General features: G+C 35.7%; 1 protein-coding gene across 1 annotated transcript in view; it reads left to right on the plus strand.

The window, feature by feature from the left end:
* Window positions 1-23,469, plus strand: part of KAT6A (lysine acetyltransferase 6A) — a 115,872-nt gene that overhangs the window by 75,817 nt on the left and 16,586 nt on the right. The window contains exons 8-11 of the mRNA XM_025993658.2: window positions 198-316; window positions 16,236-16,351; window positions 22,082-22,223; window positions 23,270-23,431. Coding sequence (XP_025849443.1) covers window positions 198-316; window positions 16,236-16,351; window positions 22,082-22,223; window positions 23,270-23,431 — 539 coding nt within the window. The remainder of the gene's footprint in view (window positions 1-197; window positions 317-16,235; window positions 16,352-22,081; window positions 22,224-23,269; window positions 23,432-23,469) is intronic.

The following is a 23,469-nucleotide window of genomic DNA, read 5'->3' on the forward strand; positions in this document are numbered from 1 at the left end:
CATAATAAAGCGGATACAATATGTACATATTATTTACTCAGTCTTCTTTCTAGGTGTCAGTTTATTGCTATCCTCTTTTCTACTAAAAATAATATTAAGGTCTTCAAATTGAAATAAAAGCTTTTGAATTTTTTTCGAGTTCATATATTAAACTAAGGATAATATTAATAACATCTGAGCCCTTTCTTTATGTGCAGACAATCAGGATGGCTGGGATGGCAAACAAGAAAGTGAGGAACGGCTTTTTGGGAGCCAGGAAATCATGACTGAGAAAGATATGGAATTATTTCGTGATATCCAAGAACAAGCACTGCAGGTAACGTTGAATATTCAGATTGGACAAATAATTTGTTCATGGATGAAAAACAAAGGATTAATTGTACTGGGGTAAAGCAGTAACAGCAATTCATTTATCTCTCTGATCTGCAAATAGATATGGTTTGTGCATATACATAGTTCTGCTTGTTAAGGTATTACTTTTAAACCCATTATGACTGCTTTGGTTTTACAGATAAACAGGTTTCTTTTGGCTACCAATCTTTCTTTTAAGATTTTATTTATTTATTTGAGAGAGGAGAGAGCATGTGAGCATGAGCAGGGACAGGGGCAGAGGGAAAGGGAGAAGCGGACTCCCTGCTGAGCAAGTAGCCCCAATGTTGGGATGTAGGACTCTGTCCCAGGACTCTGGATCATGACCTGAGCCAAAGGCTCAGACTCAACCAACTGAGCCACCCAGGTGCCCCTTGACTACCAGTATTCAGGGAGTTTGGTTTATTTATTTTCTATCTTATGTATGAAGAAGAGTTGGGATTTGACCAAACAAAAAACAAAAACCAAGCTTTTTTCAAGTGGTAAAACAGCCATATTCATTACTGCAAGAAATATTTATTAAATGCTTCTGCCTTAATCCTTTGGGACATGTAGCAAGATATAAATGTATAAACAAAGAACCTACTTATGCTTCAGATGCTAAAGATGCCAAAGTGAATGACAAGATTCCTTTTCTCATGTATAGTCTAGGAGAGAGTTGTAAATAAAAAAAATTTTTCATGTGAAAAGTTTAATTATAGTGTACATGGTATTTCAGGAGAATAGGGAGCAAGCATCTACCTATGCCTGGGGAGGTCAGAGGAGGATTCATTGAGGGAAAATACTATTTGAGCTGGTCTTAAAGAATATGTAGGAGTTTATCAGGATGACATGGAATGGGGTCCCGTATAATCAGAAGAAACAGTAATGCAAAGACTTAAAAATGGAGGAAAACACACTTAATTGTGGGAATAAATTTTCACATAGGATAGAGAACATTAGGTATAGATAATGACAAGAGATGAGATTGGAAAAGGGCAAGGGCTAGATCAATAAAGCTGCTTCTAGATTATGTTCATTTATCCTGTATCGTTTCTTTCTTGCTACCAACTCAGTGTGTTACCCAAGTTGAGTTCTGTCTCTTATCTTGAAAGGAAGAACTTATAAGGCTGGTGCTGGGAGTTTCTGTTGTATAGGTGAAACTCTTTGGTTTAAGAAACCTATTTGTGAATAGATTGTTTATGTATATAATTATGTGAATATTTTTGAAAAATAAACACAATATAAATAGCAAACATTTGCTGAGCATTCTACCATCTTATGATTTAACAAAGTACTGGCTTTTAGCAGCTAGATCTTGGTTCAGTTTGTGGTTTGTCATTACTGACTTCTACTTTGGGTAATGTTTACCTCTGAAGGCACATTTCTTTTCCTATCAATAAGAAAAACAAAGTATTATACATACCATAGTAGAAACTTAACATGGAGTTCATGGGAATTCAAAGGAGAACTTAACATGGAGTTCATGGGAATTCAAAGGAGTTGTTCCTTTTTTGAAGAATTTTTTTTTTTTCTAAGTTGCAGGCATAATGTCCTTTTACTCCTACTTATTTGTGTGTGTATTTCCTAAAAACAAGGATGTTCTTACACATGATAATAGTATGATTACTTGATAAAAGTAATAATAAAGTGCTTGTTCACTTTATCACAATTTGATTCAGGTGATTCACTTTTGGCAGAAATACTATCAGGAGGTATGTAGTATTTATGTGTCTGATCGCAAGTGATGTTAACTCTGATCACTTGATTAAGGTGGAATTTCTCTGTAAAATTATTTTTCTTCTGTAAGTATCTTATGGCAATACACTTTGAAACCACGTAAATATCCAATTTCTCATCAGACTTTTACCCACTGGATTTAGCATCCAGTGGTGATTCTTGCCTGAAACTATTACTTTGTTGGTTGCTGAACAGGTGATTTTCTAATTCCATCATTTCTTTTATGAAGTTTATTAATTGGCATTCTACTGTAAGGAAGAGCTTTTTTTCTTCCATTTATTTATTCATTTAGACTTGAAGATTCTTATTTTATAAATTATAGTTTGTTGCTATTGATATTTATTTTGGTACTTACCTTGTTCCAGATTTGGGCAGGGAGGCCTCTTCAAACCATCTGCTGTGTCCTTCTGACATGTCTCTGTCTTATTTTATTTTATTATTTTATTTTATTTTATTTTATTTTATTTTATTTTATTTTATTTTATATTTTATTTTATTTTATTTTATTTTATTTTATTTTATTTTATTTTTTAAAGATTTTATTTATTCATGAGAGACACACACATGCACACACACACACAGAGAGAGAGAGAGAGAGAGAGAGAGGAACAGACACAGGCAGAGGGAGAAGCAGGCTCCATGCAGGGAGCCCGATGTGGGACTCGATCCTGGGACTCCAGGATCAGGCCCTGGGCTGAAGGCGGCGCTAAACTGCTGAGCCACCCGGGCTGCTCCGTCTCTGTCTTTTTTAAAACTTTGTACAATTTATTCAATTCTGGGGCACGTGGTGGCTCAGTGGTTGAGCGTCTGACTTTGTTTGGTTCAGGGCATGATCCTACAGTCCTGGGATCAAGTACCACATCAGGCTCCCTGCATGGAGCCTGCTCCTCCCTCTGCCTATGTCTCTGCCTCTCTCTCTCTCTCTCTCTCTGTCTTATGAATAAATCTTTAAAAGAAAATTTATTCGGGATCCCTGGGTTGCGCAGCGGTTTGGCGCCTGCCTTTGGCCCGGGGCGCGATCCTGGAGACCCGGGATCGAATCCCACGTCAGGCTCCCAGTGCATGGAGCCTGCTTCTCCCTCTGCCTGTGTCTCTGCCTCTCTCTCTGTGTGACTATCATAAATAAATAAAAATTAAAAAAAAAAAAGAAACCAGTTCCTCCTTTAAAAAAAAATTTATTCTTCATTTTCAGAATTGAGGTATAATTGACATATAACATTCTGTTATTCAAATATACAACATAATGATTTAGTATTTGTATATATCATCATCCTTACTTTTACCACAGTGATATGGTTCTAAGCTCTTACTGTCCTAGCTGTAGATTTAGCCATTTCTCTAAGAATCCTTGGTTTCTGTTAGTGGAGAGTGAGAATAAATGGTGGTTTTGTCCTTTTACTTGCTCAGATCCAAAGAGGTATTATTCTTGATTTTCTCTCTCTGTTTCCTACTCCCTATTTATTTAATCCATCAGCAAATCCCAATGGTTCCACCTTCAAAGTATATCCAGAATATGACTACTTCTTACCACTTCCACCTTTACTACCTTAGTCTAAGCCACCATTATCTCTTGATTAGTATCCCTAGACTAATCTCCTTGCTTCTACTTTTATCTCTCACCCCAAACTCTAGTCCGTATTCTTTATATAGGGGCCAGCATAAATATGGTCAAACTTAAGTTGGATCCTACCACTCCTCTGCACAGAAAACCTTTAATGTTTTTCAGTCTTGTTTAGAATTTTTAGTATATGTGCTGCTGAAGCAAGCACTTGTTTAGAATTTTTAACAACCAAAGTGTTTATTCTTCTCTTTAAGACTCAGTAGCATCTCATGGCTGCCTTTTTCTTTGGCTACTCCCCTTGTTCTGGCCCTTGTTCACTTGACTCCAGCCACAGGCCTCTTCTTTCTCAGACACATCAAGTACCACCACCCCTTAAGTTGGAGGCTTTGTACTTACTGCTCCCTCTGTCTGGATTGCTTTTCCTCTAGTCTAGATGTCTAGTTGGCAGGAATTGGAATAATAGCGGTGTGAAGAGAAAGATTGACTAGGAAGAGTTAAAAGGGATGCTGAGTTTTGCTGAAGTTCAGTGGAGACAATATAAATTTGTATCAACAGTAATCTAGCTAACTGTGTGTTTCTTCCCGAATTTTATTAAACTTGTTATTGTCCATAGGTATACCTGGCACCAAGGAAATAAACAGCTAGATATTGGAATTCTGATTTGTGCTTATTTTCATTGGCAGTGAACTAAAATTCTTCTGATGGTGGTATTTTTCCATGAGTTTCTTTCATTTAATATTCATGTGCCTGGCATGATATGAGAGCTATAGGGTGAACAGAACACATAGACTCTACCTTTCACGAAGCTTTCAGTTTCATGAGCAAGACAGAGAATCAATTATAAAAATAAATCTTTAATTACAAACTGGTAGGTAATAGGAAAAAAAGAACGCAGCAAGAGATTACAGGGGCTTCCTGATCTAGGTTGCTGGAGGTTAGGATTCCTCTTTTAAGGAAGTAGTAATTTACACAGAGACTTAAAAGATGAGTAGAAGGTCAGCATGTCAAAGTGCTACAGAGAAGAATATTCCAGACATCAATAAGGGGATTGCCGCTGTAAATATTTTGAGGCATATAAGAACTTCGTAAATTTGAGAAACTGTAAGAAGACCAGTATAACTTGAGTACAGTGAATAAAAGTGTCACACAAGATGAAGCTGGAGAGAGAAGCTGAGGACATAAGTTAGGATTTGGGTTTTTATTGTAATTGTAGTAGGAAACCATTGAATGATTTTTAGCAAGGAAAACAGCAGGATCAGATTTTCATTAAATTTTTTTTCCTGGTCACTGTATGAAGAATGGATTGAATTAGGCAAGAGTAGAAGCATAGAAACCCCAATTTAGAGGCTTTTTTAATGATCCAACTGAAGAAGACCGTAACATAGACTTGGGATGTGGCAGTGGAAATAGAAGAGAAATAGATGGGTTTAGAATATATTCTAGAGATGGAATCAGCAGATTTTGGTGGTAGGTTTGATGTGTTGTTTGAACCAGGGTTGACTCCCAGGTTCTCTGGCTTCATGGAATAGAGAAGGTGGGTTGAAGCCAATTAGAAAAGTTACCACTGGTTAGAGTATATGATATTTTGTATTGTTTTGGTTTTGGTTTTAAGATTTTATTTATTTGAGAGAGAACGGGTATGCATGCACAGAGGAGTTGGGGGCAGTGGGAGTGGGAAGAGCAGGTTCCCTGCTGAACAGAGAGCCCAGTGTGGGGCTCTATCCCAGGACCATGAGATCATGACCGGAACCAAAGGCAGATGCTTAACTAAGTGAGCCACTCAGGCACCCCACATTATATGATGTTTTGAAAAATAAAAACATTTACAAAGATACTGCATGAAGTAATTTTTGAGAGACTAGATATGGTTTAGTAGCTCGTTCAATATTTGTTTCAAAAATGTTGCAGGAGAATTACAGGGTCTTAGGTGATCTTACAGCTGCACCAATAAAAGATAAATGATATAGGAATTAATTTTGGAATTCTTCCAACCAACAACCTTTCATTTATTACATGCCAACTTGATTCCAGGAACTGTGCTAGATATTGAGGCTATGAAAAAGATAAAGTTTTTATTCTCATTGAGCTTACCATCTAGTAGGAAATGTGCCCCAAAAAAGCAAATCCAGTATTTGCTCATAGTGATTTTATTGAGTAATTAAGTTTCGTATGGTGCATTATGGTGAATTATTAAAATGTTTATAAAAAAGGACCGTCTATTAATTGGTTTTGATTTTTTTTTTTTTAATTTCAGGAGAAGTAAGAATATCATTTACCTAGTACTATATTTTTTCATTAGCTATACAATGAATACATGAAAAAAAAAGCCACTTCTGAAAGGAAAAATAGAAGTATAAGAAATTAGTAGTATAGGCTTTTGTTCCGGAATTTTTTTTCAACGGTAATCTTATGGGCCTGGAAGAAATGGTTTTTCTTATAACTTCTATCACAAGAAAGAAGCATTTGTATTCAGCTCATCTCACTGGAACATAACAGCCTTTTTGAAACATATACAGTGATTTTTACATAAAATATCATCAAATAGCATGTTATATTTCATACTAATTTTAATGCATTCTCATTTTGAAGAATTTGATTGTTTCTTTGTATGTTGTATAAAGTTAACAGCATTTTTGAAATCTGTGTGGGCTGTTAAAATAATCTTTTTCTTTGCATAAAGAATTGGAACAGTTTTTAGAAATGGAAATAATTAGGTTCAGAAACTCTCCTAATCCTGTGAGGTAAGGATTGTTATTGCCATTTTACGTATGAGGAAACCAATACTTTTAGTTGAGTGACTTTCCTGAAGTTACATAACTAATAATGGCAGAAGTGGAATTTGAACTCTGTCCTGTGTGGCTTCACATCTTGTGCCCTTAATCATAGTAACATCCTGCATTACACTTAAAAAAAAATGTTATTAAAGCATCAAAATCATAAAACATGTACTAAATACAAGTAGGGAAAGAGTACATAAAAGATAAACAGCAGTGACATAAGAGTACTAATGAATGTAAGTCATTGCTGTATTAAATGATACAGATTGTTCCATATGGTCAGAGTATACTAAGATAATAAGAGTTGGTATGATTTGAGATAATGACAAAAGAAGCAGGCTTAAAGGATGATATGGATTTAGGTAAATGGAGAAAATGAGAGCTTACCAGGTAGGGTAAACAACATTAAGTAGAGCCTGGAGGAATAAATGACTACTATAAATGTAAGAGACATTGTGATTATTGGTCCATCAGATCAATAAATACTTAAGGGCCTAATATATGCAAGTCACATTGTGGAGATGATATAGAAAACAATAGCTGCTCCTAAAGGTGTCATAGGGCAGATTGTCCTTGCTTTGCATAGCACTGTGTTATTGGAAACACGTGCCTATTAGAATCATGTCCATTCTTTATATGCTTCTCTGGTGACTAAGATTTGGTCTCAGTTTAGGTTAGTTCATAAGTTTGAGTTAACATGGCACCATTTAAAGCAAGAACTGCTTGCATTTAGTCTGCTAAGTAAAACTGAATCTTTGTTGGACAGTGGTAAGAAATATATTGAATAACTTGTATAGGGCTGAATTTTAGAGAGCTTTAAAAGCTAGTAAGAGTGGAGGCACCTGGGTGTTGGTTGGTTAAGTGTCTGACTCTTGACTTCATTCACTTAGGTTGACCTCAGGGTTGTGAGATTGAGCCTCACATTGGGCTCTGAGTGTGAAGCCTGTTTAAGATGCTCTCTCCCTTTCCCAACCACCCCCCTTCTCTCTCTGTCTCTCTCTCTCTCTCTCTTAAAAAACAAAACAAAACAAAAACAGCTGGTAACAGGACGTTAGTCTTGGCATGCCAGGATTTAAAGGTATCCTCGTGACTGCTTTGTTGTTGTTGGAATGATTTCTCTCTGGTACTGGTGAAATTAGAGATGGGGAGTGGGAGGTTGTTTTAGTGTCTTATGGCATTTACCCCTAATTATAAATCACATATTAAAGGCTAGTTAAATTTGAATTCATTCATTTGACAATTTAGCACAGTTTTATTGAGTATTTGTTAAGATAGTGGTTAAGAGCATAAGTATTAGAAACAGCCTGCATAGATCCAAATCCTCCCTCTGCTGAGTGACTTTGGTCAAACAAGTTACTTAATAGGTTTGTTGAAAGGATTGAATGAGTTGATATTTGCGAAGTGCTTAGCGTGTCATTTGTATAGTGAGCACTAGATAAATGTGAGTTTCTGCTAGTTATCTTAGTAATAGGTGCTAGAAATACTTAGGTAAATAGAAAATGTGTCCCTGTTCTGTAGTTGAAGAGACATTTGTAAACAAAGCCATGTGGTTAGTAATAGACACCTTTTATTGTGTGCCAGGTACTACACACAGCATTATATATCAGTTTTTTTCATTTAGTACAACCTTGTTACTTGTTCCTGTTTTACAGGTGAAGAAGTTGAAGCCTTAGAAGGATTGTCTTACTTAGAGTCATATAGTTGTTAGTATCAGAATCTATAGTGAACCCATGCTTTCTGACTCCATATCCTTAACTCTTAATTTCTAGTTCATGGTATCATGCTACCATAAAGATATACATAAGATGAAATGAGAATGAACAGGAAGGCATCTGTCTAGGGATGTTAGGGGAATCTTCACAGAAGAGATGTTGAGGGAATGAGTAAGAATTTACCGTTGGGCAAGAGGCGGAAGGCATTTCAAAAAGAGGAGTTTGGGTATGAGAAAGCTTATTGAACCCTTGGAGCTATGTGCAACTTGTTTGGCTGGAGTTCAAGTAAGAGATGAGATTGAAATGGTAAGTATGGACCAGATCACACAGGTCCCATGGTTCATGTTAAGAAGTTTGTACTTTATTTTTTAGTTATAGCAGTTCTTTCAAGTAGTAAAATAACTCTTGAGGAACTACTGAAGACTTTTAAAAAGAGTGACATGGTTGTATTTGTGTTTAGAAACTCAACTTTGGTGATACAGTGAACAGTAGATTGAAGAAAACCTGAACAGGGACATCAAGTCCAGTGATTAGAGTAGTCAGAATGAAACGTGACTAGGACCCAAATGAAAGAGGAGGAGATACAGTAGGTCAAGATTTTGAGGAAGATTTAGGATAGAATGAGAAAGATATGGTGTTGGGAGTTGAGATTGAAAGAGAAGGCAGAACCAGATAAGTCTCCCAGTGTCCTGTTTTGAGTAGGTGATGACACTAAACATGGCAAGAGGAGCTTTTTTGATAGAAGAGACCTTGCTTACATAAATTGGGAACTTGTGTGAAATCTAAAATGGAAAACTTCTGTAAACTATTGTATATACATGGATATGCAGGTCAGGAGGGTTTGGGGATAGGAGATATGCTGGGTTATCAGCACATAGGTGATAGATGAAACTACATAGGTAGTAGCTGAAGTTGTTATCATAGATAACATATAACAATAAATATTACTGAGTACAGGTTACTGTCTGCTAAGTGTTACAGATACAACAGTGAGCAAAAAAAAATTAGGAGCTTACAGTTGAGTTGAGGTGGGGCTATGTTAAAGTAAACGATACACCATGTGGCAGTGTTAGGGTGAAAAAGCAGGGGAGGGAGAGAGAATTTGGATGGATTTGTGCAGTTTTAAATTGTTGGGGTAGGGACTGTCTGACATTTAAGAGAAACCTGAAGGAGATAAGAGAATGAACCTTGTGAGTATCATCAGGGGGAGCAATATTGCAGACAGGGGAGCAGAAATGTAAAGGTCCTGAATTGGGGTTTGTACTTGGCGCACAGTCAAGGAAACACAAAGAAGGCCAGTGTGGTTAGAGCTGCGTAAGTGCAAGGTAGAAGATAAATTAGGTGATGAGAGGACAGAAAGGTTCTGGGAGGTCAGATATGATAGGGTTTTCTAGGTCATCATAAGGACTATGGCTTTTACTCTGATTGCGATAGCAACCCTTGGAGGATTTTGAGTAGAAGGACTTAAGTTGGAACAGGATTATTCTGGCTTCTGTATAGGTTGAGGGGGAAATACAAAAACAAGGGGAACTTAGGAGGCTATTAGAATTATCCAAGTAAGAGATACAGTGGTTTAGGACATAGTGGTAGTGGTAGAATTGGAATTCTGATTATGTTTCGAAGGTGGTAGACCATTAGGATATGCTGATGGATTGGCTGTGAAAACAAGGAATTAAGGACGATGCCAGAACACAGTTGGAGGAGGGAGTTGCTTTTTTCTCCAAGATATAGAAGAATATGGGAGGAGCAGGTTTGAGGAAAAAAAAAATCAGGAGTTTGATTTTGAATACATTAACTTTGAGATTCCTATAAAGCATTCAGGAAAGGAAATGTCAAGTAGATAGTGGGTTATATGTGTCTGGAGTTTAAAGCATAGGTCTGGGTTGAAATTTTAGATCTGGAACTTGTCAGTAAGTTGGTGGTACTAAAAGGAAGGAGACTAGATGAGGTCACCAAAGGAAAGGACAGAACTCTAAGGAGTTCTGTGAGGTACTCCAAGTTTTAGAGATTAGAGAAATGAGGAAAAATGGCCGGTGAAGAGGAAAAAACTTGGAAATACTGGTTTCTTACAAGCTAAGTGAAAAAAAAAATATTTCAAGAAAGAAAGAATGGAAAAATTTGCAGATAGGTCAAGTAAATTGAGGACTGAAAATTGACCATCAGATTTAGTAACATGAAGGTGAACTTGAGAAGCAGTTTCCATAATGAGTGAAGGGGAAGATGAAAATATAATTGGAGCTGGTTCAAGAAGGAATAGAAGAAGAAAAATTGGTTATAGAAGTAATATGAGGCTATTCTTCTGAAGTAGTTTGCAATGAAGAGGAACAGGGAGAATAGTTGGGTGAAGATGTGAGGACAAAAGAAAATATCCCCTTTTTAAAATATGGGAGAAATAACAGTTGTTTATATGCTGATAGGAATGATCTAGTGGAGAGAAACCTGATGATGGAAAAGAGGGAAGGGAAATTGTCCAGTGTGCAAATAGAGGCCCTGACTTTAGAGGAGGAGGGAGACAATGTAGCTATATATACTATTAAGGAAGACAGGCTTTGGGCACAGAGGGTAGACATATAGATGTGGCTTTGGAAAGCGGTAGAAGTTCTCTTTTGATTGTTTCTTACTTTTCTAGTATAGTAGGAAGTAAAGGCATTGGTTGAAAATGAAGATGGGCTGAGGTGTTGGAGCCTTGAGGAGATAGGAGAAAGTATGAAATAATTTTTAAGGAAAGTGGGAGAGTGAATGGAGTTAGAGAAGCATCAAGGGTCCATTTGAGAGGTTAGTAGTTAAGAATTATAAATGGAGAATAGTCAGTGTGATTCTATGTTTTTCTTCTGACCGTATTCAGGTATTGGATTATGTGGAGACATGAGTTCAACCAGTTAGGATTTTGTTGTTGCATTGGGAGAAAAGTAGGGAAATTAAGTATATATGCAAAGACAAGGTACAAAAAAGACCTTAGGATCTAAACTGAATGAGAAAGGAGGGCCATATGGAGAGTGAAAAACTGGTAGGATCACTGGATTATAGGTCTTATGGAAAGAAAGGATGATAGGGCTGAAGATAAAATCCTGGGCTTTATCAATATGTAGTAGGAAAACAAAGAAGATATCTAAGTGTAGATGAACAAAAAAGACATAGGTGAAAAAAAAGACAGGAAGTAGTGTGTAATCACATCTATAATTCTTAGATCCAGAATCCTGAAAACTTAACAAAAAGTTACTGTGGTAAAGTATAAATAACATAAAATTTACCATCTTAACTATTTTTAAGAATACAGTTCAGTGACATGAAGGATGTGTATACATTGTTGTGCAACCATCACCACCATCCATCTCTAGAATTTTTTTGTCTTTCCAAACTGAAACTCTGTACCCCTTATACCATAATTTCCCTTTTCTCCTTTCCCTAGCCCTTGGCAATCACTAATCTAATTTTGTCTTTGAATTTAGCTGCTATAGGTAGGCCTCAGTGGAATCAAAAAATATTTGCCTTTTTGTGTCTGGCTTTTACTTTATTAGCATAACTTCTTTAAGGTTCATTCAGGTTCATTTAGAATTCCCTTACCAGAATTTTTATTTTTTTAAAATTGTATTTATTTATTCATGAGAGACACAGAGAGAGAGAGGCAGGGACATAGGGACATTCTCCCTCTGAGAAGCAGGCTCCATGCAGGGATCCCAATGCGGGACTCAATCCCAGGACCCCAGGATCATGTCCTGGACTGAAGGCAGGCGCTAAACTGCTGAGCCACCCAGGCATCCACCCTTACCAGAATTTATATGTATATTTATCATTAGGTATATATGTCTTTACCATGAATGGTGTCATCCAATGGACACTTGAGTTGCTTTTACCTTTTGGCTGTTGTGAATAATGCTGCTGTGAATGTGGGTGGACAAATACCTGTCTGAGTCTCTTTTTTCAGTTCTTTTATACATTGCTGGTTCATACGGAAATTGTTTAATTTTTTGAGGAACAGCCAAACTGATTTCCACAGTGCCTATGCACCATTTTACATTTTCACCAGCACTGTTCAAGAATTCCAATTTTTGCACATCTTCTCCAATGCTTGTTATTCTCTGTCCGGTATCCATCCTGGTTGATGTGAAGTGGTGTATCTCATTGTGGTTTGCATTTGCATTTCCCTAATGATTAATGATTTCTTTTCATGTGCTTACCAACCATCTGTTTATCTTCTTTGGAGATTGAAAAAATATATATAACTCGTTTTACAGTAAGATCTCACTTACCTAAACAGAATTGTTGGCAAAACATGGTTTGAACTGATATGAGATTATACATATTTGTTACTTTTCCATTTAATATGGATATTCATATGCTTTCCTAAAGAAATATTAGTGTGTCTGATTATGGAGTGTTGCCCAAAATCCTGTCAGGGTTGTTGATTTCAGATATGTAATACTTCACTAACATCAGAAAAATTCAAGATTCTGAATCACATTCTATTTGAAGGGTTTTGGATAAGAGTCTGTGACTTTGTAGCTTCACTTCCTTGGAAAACTAAGTTTCAGTTCCAAAAAACATACACACAAACTTTTGGAATTCAGAACATTAATTAATTGAGGACAGTGAGTACTTCATATCTCACCCCTCCCATTTTGTTCTTTTCTGTCTTTATTCTTCACTGTTGATTTTCCTTCCCTGAAGTATTTCCCCTCTTAACTTCTCTGAACCTTTTCCCCGCCACCTATGAGGTGGGCATATTGTTTTCTACTTTGAGGAACCGCTTGTGGCATTTAAATGAGATAACAATATAAGGCATAGAGTCTGCCACAGTATTGGCTTCATAAATGCTGATTCTCTTTATTCTTTAAGTTCATGCTGCCTCTATTTTGGAGTGTATGAACTCATTCTTACATATCTCTTTCATCATGCAACTTCTAATCCCTAATGAACAGAATTATTTTTTATTACACTGTTTCTATAGGAAAATGTTCAAATACCAGAAAGACCTCTCCTTTCCCTACACTACACATTCTCATACTAATAATAAGGGTACATTCCTCCTCTCCACTCCCACTTCAAAATGCCAAATCCCCATAGGGAATGGAAAGGGAAGATCAAGGTGGAGTTGTCCAGTGGAGGCATGAGGAGGAGCAGAACTGTATCCTTATCACTTCTAGATCAGTTGTAGTTTTCATGTTTGTACCAGATCTGGAATTGGAGGGTACTGTCAGAGTTGCTTCTGTATATTGGAAATTGGAATTAGATGAGTCATTTGTGGAGGTGGAGTTTTTGAAGAAGAGTAACAATCTTTTCTCATAAACTGCTAGTAATAACAGTTTTATTATCTAGAATAGGTGCATTTAAAGTTATCTTTTGGGTTAGTCCAATTACTAGTGCATTTAGTGCCTCCCCCCCCCTTACTTAGATTGAAAGATCTATTCTGACCTGGAATATATGTCATCTTTTCAAGATGTTGGCATATTCAACTGAAAAGGTGGCACAAAGTGGCAGAATTCTAGTTAAAAGTTTAAAAAAATATTTTTTTAAAAAAGATTTTATGTGTTTATTTGAGAGAGCCCAAGCAAGAGAGAGAGAGAGAGAGAGAGCACGAGCAAGGAGAGGGGCAAAGGGAGAGGGAAAAACAGACTCCCCACTGAGCATGGAACCCCAGCGTTGGATTCTGGGCTGGATCTCAGAACTCTGGAATCATGACCTGAGCCAAAGGCCGACAGACACTCAACTGACTGAGCCACCCAGTCCCTGCTGTGTTCTTGATTCTATTAGATAGCTGCTGCTTTAGAAAGCTGCATGTTTACTGAGAGTATTTTGGCTGAAATTTAAAAATAAAACCTAGCAGAATTGACCTTGTCATTCAGATTTGAGTTTGATTTTGGCAAGGACTGGGTTAATGAGTGGTTTGGATGCAGCTGTTGCTTCCTTACTGCAGTGAGTCTTTGTTAAGGTGTAAACCTTAGTAAACGGAAACACACAGGCTCTTGAGGCTTTCATAAGGGAGTTGGAGATGGTGGTGGAGGCCAGAAGTGGATGAGTGCATGTGCCAGCCATTTCACGGTGCAAACAGGTGAGGATAGGTAAAGGCAGTGGGGAAGTCTTCTGTGAGTCTAGTTTTAAACAGACCGTCTTAGTTGCGGTGATGTGTAAACAGTTATACTGGAACTGGATATCCACGTTTACATCGTGCATCCGCCTGGAGGAGCGCGGGGCAGCTGAGGGGAAGGCTCACAAACAACAGGCAGTGCCTCAGCAGGTGCATATTTTCAACTCCTCTGCTTTCTGTTTGATCGTTGGCTCAGGAAGTTGTTTTCTGGTATTTGGTTATTCTGATACCTCCTATACTCTTGTTGTTTTGAGTTGTGAAGATAGGTTAAAAGATGCTACTTTATGAATTAGAATACTTGCTTCTGGAATGTAGTTTAAAGAACATTGTTTTTAAAACCTTTTTACAAATTTTTATTTTGGTTTTGAGACATGAAAAAATATTATTTTAAGCCTGTCTTGCGTATGTTTGTTTTTAATGATTTTTGCACTTGGAAGAACCCCCAATACTCCTTGGTGTCATAACATAATTGATCCAACTAATAGATGTTTGTATTTTGTTTTGAAATGTCTAAGGAAGAGGTTGAGGTTTCACCTAGCTGTATTCCAGCATGAAACCTGAGATAAGTCCCTTGGCCTGTTTATAAAAGAGAATGGTTAGAAAGGCCAGGGAGAGTTCTCAAATTAGTTGTGTGAAGAGGTTTCTTCCTTCCTTAAATGAATTTACTAAAACTGAATAAAAATATCTGATCTTTTTTGTTTTGTTAGAAAGTGTGTAGGGGTTTGTGGGTGTGTGTGTGTCTCTCTGTGGGCTCCAACAAGAGACTTTTAATAAATCTGTCTGATTTTTAAAGCATAAAGTTGAAGAATAATGTTAGTTATCCTTTTGTTGAGGAGTTATTAATACTTTGTTTGATTAGACTAAATTCTAACTTAAGTCAATTTTAATGTTAAGCCTTCAAAAAAAAAAAAAGAATTTATTTATTTATTTTAGAATGAGCAGAGGAGGCAGAGGGGGAAGAAGAGGGACAAGCAGATTCTGAGCTAAGCATGGAGCCCTAGGTGAGGCTTAGTCCTACGACTGGAGATCATGACCTGAGCTGAAACCAAGAGTGGACACTTAACTGACTGAGCCACCCAGGCGCCCTAATGTTAAGTTTTAAATGAATATTTATAGAGTGTCCATGATAAATATTATGTACATAATATATATGTATGTGTCTATGTATGAATCTCTTCCTGTATTGGTTGTAGAGCAAATCAAATTGCTCTTGAATTTGAAGTTTTAAAACCTGATCTTTGTAGTCCTCAGCAGTGGCTTATATTTAAATTGCTGGTGTGGAAGTCATAAAGGCTTTACAAATTACTCTTTTTTTAGATAATGTAGTTCAGGTTTTTGCAGAGATGGAGGCATAGAGATTGTTTTCATTATAAACAGAAGTTAGATAAAAGGGATAACGATATGTGTATAACAGTTTTTTTTTTTTTTTTGGTTGGTTAAATCTATGAATAACTACTGATGAAGGGAATTTTAGGGGCAGTGTAAAATGAATTGAAGACTCTTTTGATACTTTTTGTCATATTCTTTTAATATTATCTACTTTTCCAAACCAGAAAGTCACTCTATTCTCTCTGCTCACATGTTTAGTGGGTTGTTTCTGTAGTCAGGTGAGGCACTTGTGTAGTGACACTGGCAAGTATTCAGAGTTCCTTTTCCCTCCTTGTTAAAAGTTATTGTCTTATATCCCCAAATGTCAGCAGCTTCTCTTTAATAACTAAGTCATTAAGGGAGTGAATTTAATTGTGGAAAATATTCACAGTCTTATTAAATGTGGAAAATACAATGACACCAATTGCATTTGGTTTTCAAAGATTAGCATTTTTGTTCTCCATTTGAATACCCTGTTTACAAAAAATAATACAGCTTATTTCAAACTTGTTAGCTTATTCCTCGCTTTTTTTGTTCTTCTGTGGAACTCTGAGAAGACAACATCTAATTTCAGCTTTTTCATTATATCAATCTCAGTAGATTTAATTTAGCTAACTTTTGTGATGTATTTTTTGACTGCACAGAAAGTTGGAGTGACTGGTCCCCCTGATCCACAAGTCCGCTGTCCCTCTGTCATTGAGTTTGGGAAGTATGAAATTCACACCTGGTACTCCTCCCCATATCCTCAAGAATATTCAAGGTATGTTTTGAGAGACCCTTTACCTTTTGTTTGTAGTTTCTTAGAACTCCCAACACTAGATCTTGGGGACATTTTAGTCCGCTTATCTTTATACATTTGAGGAAACTGGTGGATTTTAAACATCCATAGTAGCAGCATATTCTGGCAGCCACTTAATCCCAGTTGGCTTTAGATTTTTCTTTTCTGTAACCTGTCCAAAAGCTATTATTTAAAATTGGGAACCTGACACATGGTCAGAACAAGAAGAGGAACATATTTCTTTAAGAGAAATTTGCCTTCATACTTGATGCTACTTAAGTACAAGTAAAGTTTCATTGAGTAGACTTTTATCTAAATTTTTATAATTTAATGAACTTAGTGAATGTTTTTGCAGGAATAATTGGACAAATGGTATGTAGTAATACTACATGTAAATAGCTTGGATTTCCAGACATTAAAAGTAACCAGTCACCAGCTTTTTGGGATGAGGCAATATGTTTAGTGAAGCCAGATAGGTTTCATGACTCCGTTCTGACATTTATAAGCTGTATAACCTTAGAAGTTGCCCAGCTAACCTATACCTCAGTTTCTTCATCTGCAAAATGGGGTAAAACTAGTACTTACCTCATAGAGTTGTGATAATTAAAATGAGTTAAAACCTGTAAATCTCACCTTGACTCAAGGGGAGAGAGGAAATTGATGTAGAGATGGATTTAGAGAGCCAGCATCAGCACTTGCTTTTCAAGAGATTGATGAGAGTGGAACCACGAGGCTGTTGCTTATTAAGATATGAAAAGGCTTCTTTAGAAATGTGTTTTTTATTCTGGTAAGATTGTCAGTATCTGATCTCTTTGGTTTGATGGAATTGGTTTTCAATTTATTCTTAATAAACATTGCCTACAGAAAAATAAATAATAAATAGAAATCATAGTAGAAAGCAGCAATGGGATAGGAACTATAAAATTTACCAGCTTTCTTAAGTAAAATTTTAGACATTTTTCTGGTACATTGCCTTATCTGTTGTGGAGTATTCCCTGAATTTTCCATCAAAAAATATTCTATAGGATAATAGATTCTTTAGTAGTTGTGACTTTTTCTCTATTTGTAATTCTTTTAGTTACATTTATATATATATATATATATATATATATATATATATATATATATATAATTTTTAAGTGAGTTTAGGCTTGTTTTGTTAAACTTGAGTTGGCTAAAATGTTTAGAGATCTTATGTTTTCCAAATAAAAATCCTGTGTCCTTACTTGGTTAATAACTACTTATTATTTGGTGCTGAATTATTTCTAAGTTATTTCTTATTACTAAAGGTTTTGAACACTTTTTTAAAAATTCAAAATCCCAAAGCATGCAAGAACAGAACAATTGCAGCAAATAAGAAAGAAGAAAGATCCCAAAAGGAAAATCTTTGGGAAGTGGTATTATGCATTATTTCCCATAATACCCAGATATTTGTGTGCATTGTATATTAAGTAATCTTGCATCCCTGACTTAAGAAACAAATCAAAATGAAACAACAATGAAGTCAGTAATGCAGCTTCATTTGGAGCAGTATGATTAAGTCTTAGACATTGAATTGTATAAACCAGAGTTTTAACCCTAAGTTTCTCTAACAGGCCATATGATGTTCATATCTGGCAGATAGTTTCATAGAGAACCCCCTAAAACATGGCATAGATGGGCTAAAGGCAAGAGTAACTGTGATGGTGGGAAATCCTTTACTCCTGAGCAGTTTAGCATTATTAACCTTTTTGCAAGGAAATCATACTGATATCCTAAAGAATGGGTTCTATGTAATTGAGTAGCTTGGGAAATTTCCTCTTCCTTTTGATCTTGTTCCTGACTTGATTTGATGCATAGATTATATACTACAGCCCCAGTTACCGAAGACCAGCATCCTTAAGGTCTTTGGGTGACCATTAAATGATGAAATAAAATGAATGAAAGGAGAATAAAACTATTAATCATAAATTAATAGTAGCTTTAGTTACCATCATTGAGCTTGGTACTAGACTAAACATCTCTGGAGTAATTTTGTGTGAGGTAGATAGTAATATCTTCATCTTCCAGACCAGAGCCCAGCAAACATATTCAAGACCACACAGTTTATAAGTTGCAGGACCGGATTTAATCTCACTTTTCTCTTAATCACATGGCCATAACTTTTAATCACTGAGCTTGCCCTACTCCATATAGCATCTGTATCTAGATTGATCTCACATGGCTTTTACCATAATCTTTAATTTAAGTAATATTTGATAGAATTTTTATTGTTGTATTAAAATTTTACCAAAAGTGGACTTATTATAATAAGGCTACACAAATTGCTGCTACCTGGGGCAATGTTTAAAAGCCAAAAGGATACTATAAGAGTTCCTGGGAAGAATATTTGCATCATCCTTCAAATAAGGGAAGCAATGTAGCTGCAGCCCAGTTAGAGTGTCAGCATAGTGGCTGGCTCTAGAATAAACTTTAGGTATGGAAGCTACACCCCATGGTGCAGCTAATCAAAGTGACCTTTCACCTATTGGATAGTCAAGGCCTAGATGCTATCAGGAAGACAATGACAAAAAGTAGTACCCAGCAGTATCCTTTATGGCTAAGAGTATTCATACTCTTCTATAATCATATCATGTGATTTGATGTTCTTTCTGGATGATACATTTTTTTCAATGAAAGAACTTTAGCCATATATACTGTTACTAAAACATTTTGTTTTCCAGGAGTTTTATCAGATGATTCCCTTTGCACTAACAGTGTTATCCCAGTGGGCTTGGTTATAATAAAGTAAGAGCCTTTATTTTAAAATGTTTTCAGCAAGAACTAAATTGGAATCAAGTAGATTATGATGCTTGCTTTTACTTTGTTATTTTTCAGATACTAAAATTTGCTGAAGTTTTTTTTAATCAAGAAAATTTCATGCATCTTGCTATTCCAAGGGAATAGCATGAATTTATGATTTACCAGATAAGACTTGGCAGTAATTTTTTTTATAGATTTCATTCCTCTTAGGTTTTCTTGAACAACTTGCTTACTGTGAGAGCTTTAAAAATTAGGCCTTCTTTCATAGACCTTAGAAAATAAGTTGTACTTTATTTTCATGTCTCTGTACCAAGACCTAAAAGTTGAATTGGATGCTTTTAAATTTGGCATTTATCTTTAGCATAATCTGGAAAGTGTAGTGTTCTGTCCCTCTTCCCTCCCTTCCTTTTTTCCCAGGATTTTATGTTTCTCCAATTCACATTGTAGGGAATATTTAGTTGTAATATTTAGTTTTCAGAGTGAAACTGTATGCACAGATTCTTCTGTATCTTCATGTGGCAACAAGTTAAAATTGCTCATTGAGAATTTAGCACTGGTAAATAAAAGTAAGTGGTAGAGTAGTTGGAAGAAGGAGGATGCCATTAGTTACACAGGGAGAACCTCCTTCTGCCTTCCTTTTAAGAAGAAGAAATTATTCAAAATCCACATATTGAGGAAAATAGTGTGGCAGTTGTGGGTCAGCTCTGAGACTCAGTTTGTATAGCTAGTGCCCACATTAGATTAAGTTTATAGTTGTGGCCATTTTGTTTTGAGACTTTTTTTAGTTCTGGTGGTAAAGAAGAAGAAAACTCCCTGTCTTACTGCCATTCCTTCTCTAAGTTGTGGGGTTTGAGGCAGCATGCAAAGGAAATAAGCATGGTCAACCAGGAAACCTTTCTTTTCTATGCTCTTGGCTCCAGTTTTTTTACTTCAGTTTGTAATGTCAGTTATTATTTGTTATACTCACTACTTTATTCTGGAATGACTTTTGTACTAATGATATAATATCAGGTTATGTTGGTTTGTCTAATATGAGAGATTTTGGAAACTAGTATTAGGTATTGTAAATACTTAGAAATACTATACCTCACCAGTTCCCTGGAAGCGTTTAGTGTGCTGTGAACAACAGTTTTAGAAGTAAGCTGTGAGATTGTATTGGAAGAGTAAATGCACATTGTAAATCTCCAAGGTAGAAGGAAAAAAATCACATACCTTTTCCCACCCTTGTTTGAGTGTGAAACACTAACTGCATACAGGGCTAGTGCTCCATAAGTCCACCTTGACAAAGGCCTTTGTTGAATGTTAGATGTTTTCAGATAAGGTATAATTATGTTTTAAAAGTGGCTTCCAAAGTAGTACTTGAAAAAATAGTGTGGTCTTCACACTTTAAGAAATTAGAGATTTTTCTGTGTTAATCTATTTTTTTCTTTAATTCTGATGTAATAGTTTTAAAGCATAGCTATCCAAACTGGTACAACTAAATTTAATGAGGTTTATTAAAATTTCCTTTAGCTTATTACTTATTTATTACTTATTTATTTGAGAAAAAATGCAGTTATTTGTTTATAGTTCTTGTCATCATATATAGTGTTTTTGTATATACAGTTTTTAGTGATGGTATCAGATCTCAGATTACCAAGGCATGACCAGTTGTGGACACAGTTCAGGATACAGGGAAGTTTTTGTGCTGAGGATAAATGAGGTGTGTATTTTATATTAGAAGAACCACGTCGTCTTCTGGATTAGACTGCAATAGGTGTAAAAGCCACTGGCTTTTAATTTAGACTCTTACTTCCATTACTTTATGAATTCATCCAGTAACTTTATTGCCTAGCTCCTCATAAAAGGGACATCGTAAAGATGTCCTATTAAATTACTGCTAAAATACTACTATTGTATAAATATAAATTAATAACAACATCTGAAAGAATAATTTGAACTTTTATTTCACTTGTTGACTTTTAAGCTTCAGGGTTTAATGTGATATTTAACCAGAGGGAAAGCCAGAATTTCAGGGGTAGAGGGAAGGAGGTAGTGTAGTATGTCCAAACCTGAAAAGACATATTATTACAGTTTTATACTTAAAAAGATATATAAAATCTGCTTTTATAATACCCATTTTATATCCATATTTCTCAGCACTCTATACCTAGTGCACCTGGCACAGGGCCTGACACACAGTAGTAGCACAGTTGACCCTTGAACAACACCATGGTGAGGGGCACCAACTCCACACAGTCAGAAATCCATGTATAACTTTTGACTTCTCAAAAACTTAACTAATAATCTGCTGTTGACCACAAGCCTTACCAATAGCATAAACAGTCAAGTGACACATACTTTTTGTTACATGTACTATATATTATATTCTTAGAATAAAGTAAGCTAGAGAGAAGAAAATATTATTAACAAAATCTTAAAGAAGAGAAAATATATTTACATTACTGTATTTACCAAGAAAAATCCACATATAAGCGGACCCATGCTGTCCAAAGCCATGTTGTTCAAAAAAAAATGGATGAATGATCAAATAAAGGAAGAAAGAATATATAGCTGAGAAAATCTTCTTCACTTATTGGTGTGTTCTGAAGGTAGGCTTTATTTTCTACTTTATTAGAGATTATCAAGGAGGGGAAAATATGCGATTTGCATTGTCTGCCAAGTGGGTAACTTTTTAAAAAGTCTGGGAAGCATTTAGTCTAATAGGAAGAGCACTGAATTGAGTATCTTTTCTTTTCACTCTTGCCCTCCTTGTTAACTAGTTAGATACTGCTAACCAAATTAGTTTTATCTTTAGTTTGTTTTCTCTTTCATTAATGGGGATAACAATACATTCTCTACCTTTTTACTCGAGTAGTGAGATTCAAAAAACGATAGTTGTGAAAGTTTGCAGTCTTATAAAAAGCCCTGTCTTTTTTTAATTATTTACAGGCTCCCTAAATTGTATCTTTGTGAATTCTGTCTAAAATATATGAAAAGTAGAACTATTCTCCAGCAGCACATGAAGAAATGTGGTTGGTTCCATCCTCCTGCCAATGAGATTTACAGAAAAAATAATATTTCTGTCTTTGAGGTAAAGTAGATGTTTTATAGTTATCTTCCTATCATTTCAAATGTAGTGCCATCTGAACTGCATCTAATTGTACTTGGAGTTTTTTTTGAAATGTTATTTTACTGTTGTACTCACTATTGAGTCCCAGTAATTCAGCTATATGAGAAGCAGAATTAGGCCAATCCAAATGGTACCAAGATCACACAAGCTTGATCTCAAAATAAATTATTCTGTGTTTTAGGATTCCATTTGATTATAAAAATGCCAACTGATTGGTTAATTGGTTATGTTTAGATGTGATAAAATTGTATGAAATGGTATTTAAATGAAAAAATTTATCTTGCTTTACTTAAAGGAATATTTTGTAGAGGTATATTTAATAGCTGTAGTAAACCTTATTTTGTAAAGATATAAAAAAATTTTTTTTCACTTTGTCATGATGATATGACTTTGTGTCTGGGAATATTGCATTTGCTGAGTTCCAACCTAGGAAACCTGCTTGGTGCCTCTGGCAATAGTTAATGCTCCTGAAAATAGCTTTATTTGGGGGTAAATCTAATCGTGGTGGTCAGACTGTGTTGCTTCTAGCTGCTGGCAGAGACCAGACTGTAGTTATATCTTGTTTTACTTAACATATGTATTTTAGAAGAGGTTGCTTTTAGATCTTTTGTTGGATTACTTTAAAATATGAATCACATCAGCTTGCCATCTAAGGGATTACTACAGCCAGTCTCGTTAATTTTATCTTTTTTCTTTTGGTGTATTTTTTTATTGGAGTTCGATTTGCACCAGTCCTGTTCAAAAGCAAAAAGTGCTGTTTTTAAAAGAGTCATCATTTCTTTGTCTAGCTATTCATACTTTGTTGAAGTACAGTATTTTATATGTTTAGTCGTCTTAAAACAGCAGGTGTTCTAATTCTACTGTTGAAAGGATAGCTTCCAGGTTCTGATTACTGACAGCTTCTCTGAGGCTGGACAGTGTATACTCATAGGTATTTGTAAGTGATGTGTACTCTTGAACTAAAGAGCCACTTTTCCTGACCATTTTGTTCTATTATTTTCCTCTAGGTTGATGGGAATGTCAGTACCATTTATTGTCAGAACCTGTGTCTCTTGGCAAAGTTGTTTCTTGACCACAAAACGCTCTATTATGACGTGGAGCCATTTCTTTTTTATGTACTAACACAGAATGATGTCAAGGGCTGCCACCTTGTTGGCTACTTTTCTAAAGTAAGTATATTCAGCTTAAAATTTGTTTGAATTCACAT

The sequence above is a fragment of the Vulpes vulpes genome, chromosome 7 (genome assembly GCF_048418805.1).
Source record: "Vulpes vulpes isolate BD-2025 chromosome 7, VulVul3, whole genome shotgun sequence".
NCBI lineage: Eukaryota > Metazoa > Chordata > Mammalia > Carnivora > Canidae > Vulpes > Vulpes vulpes.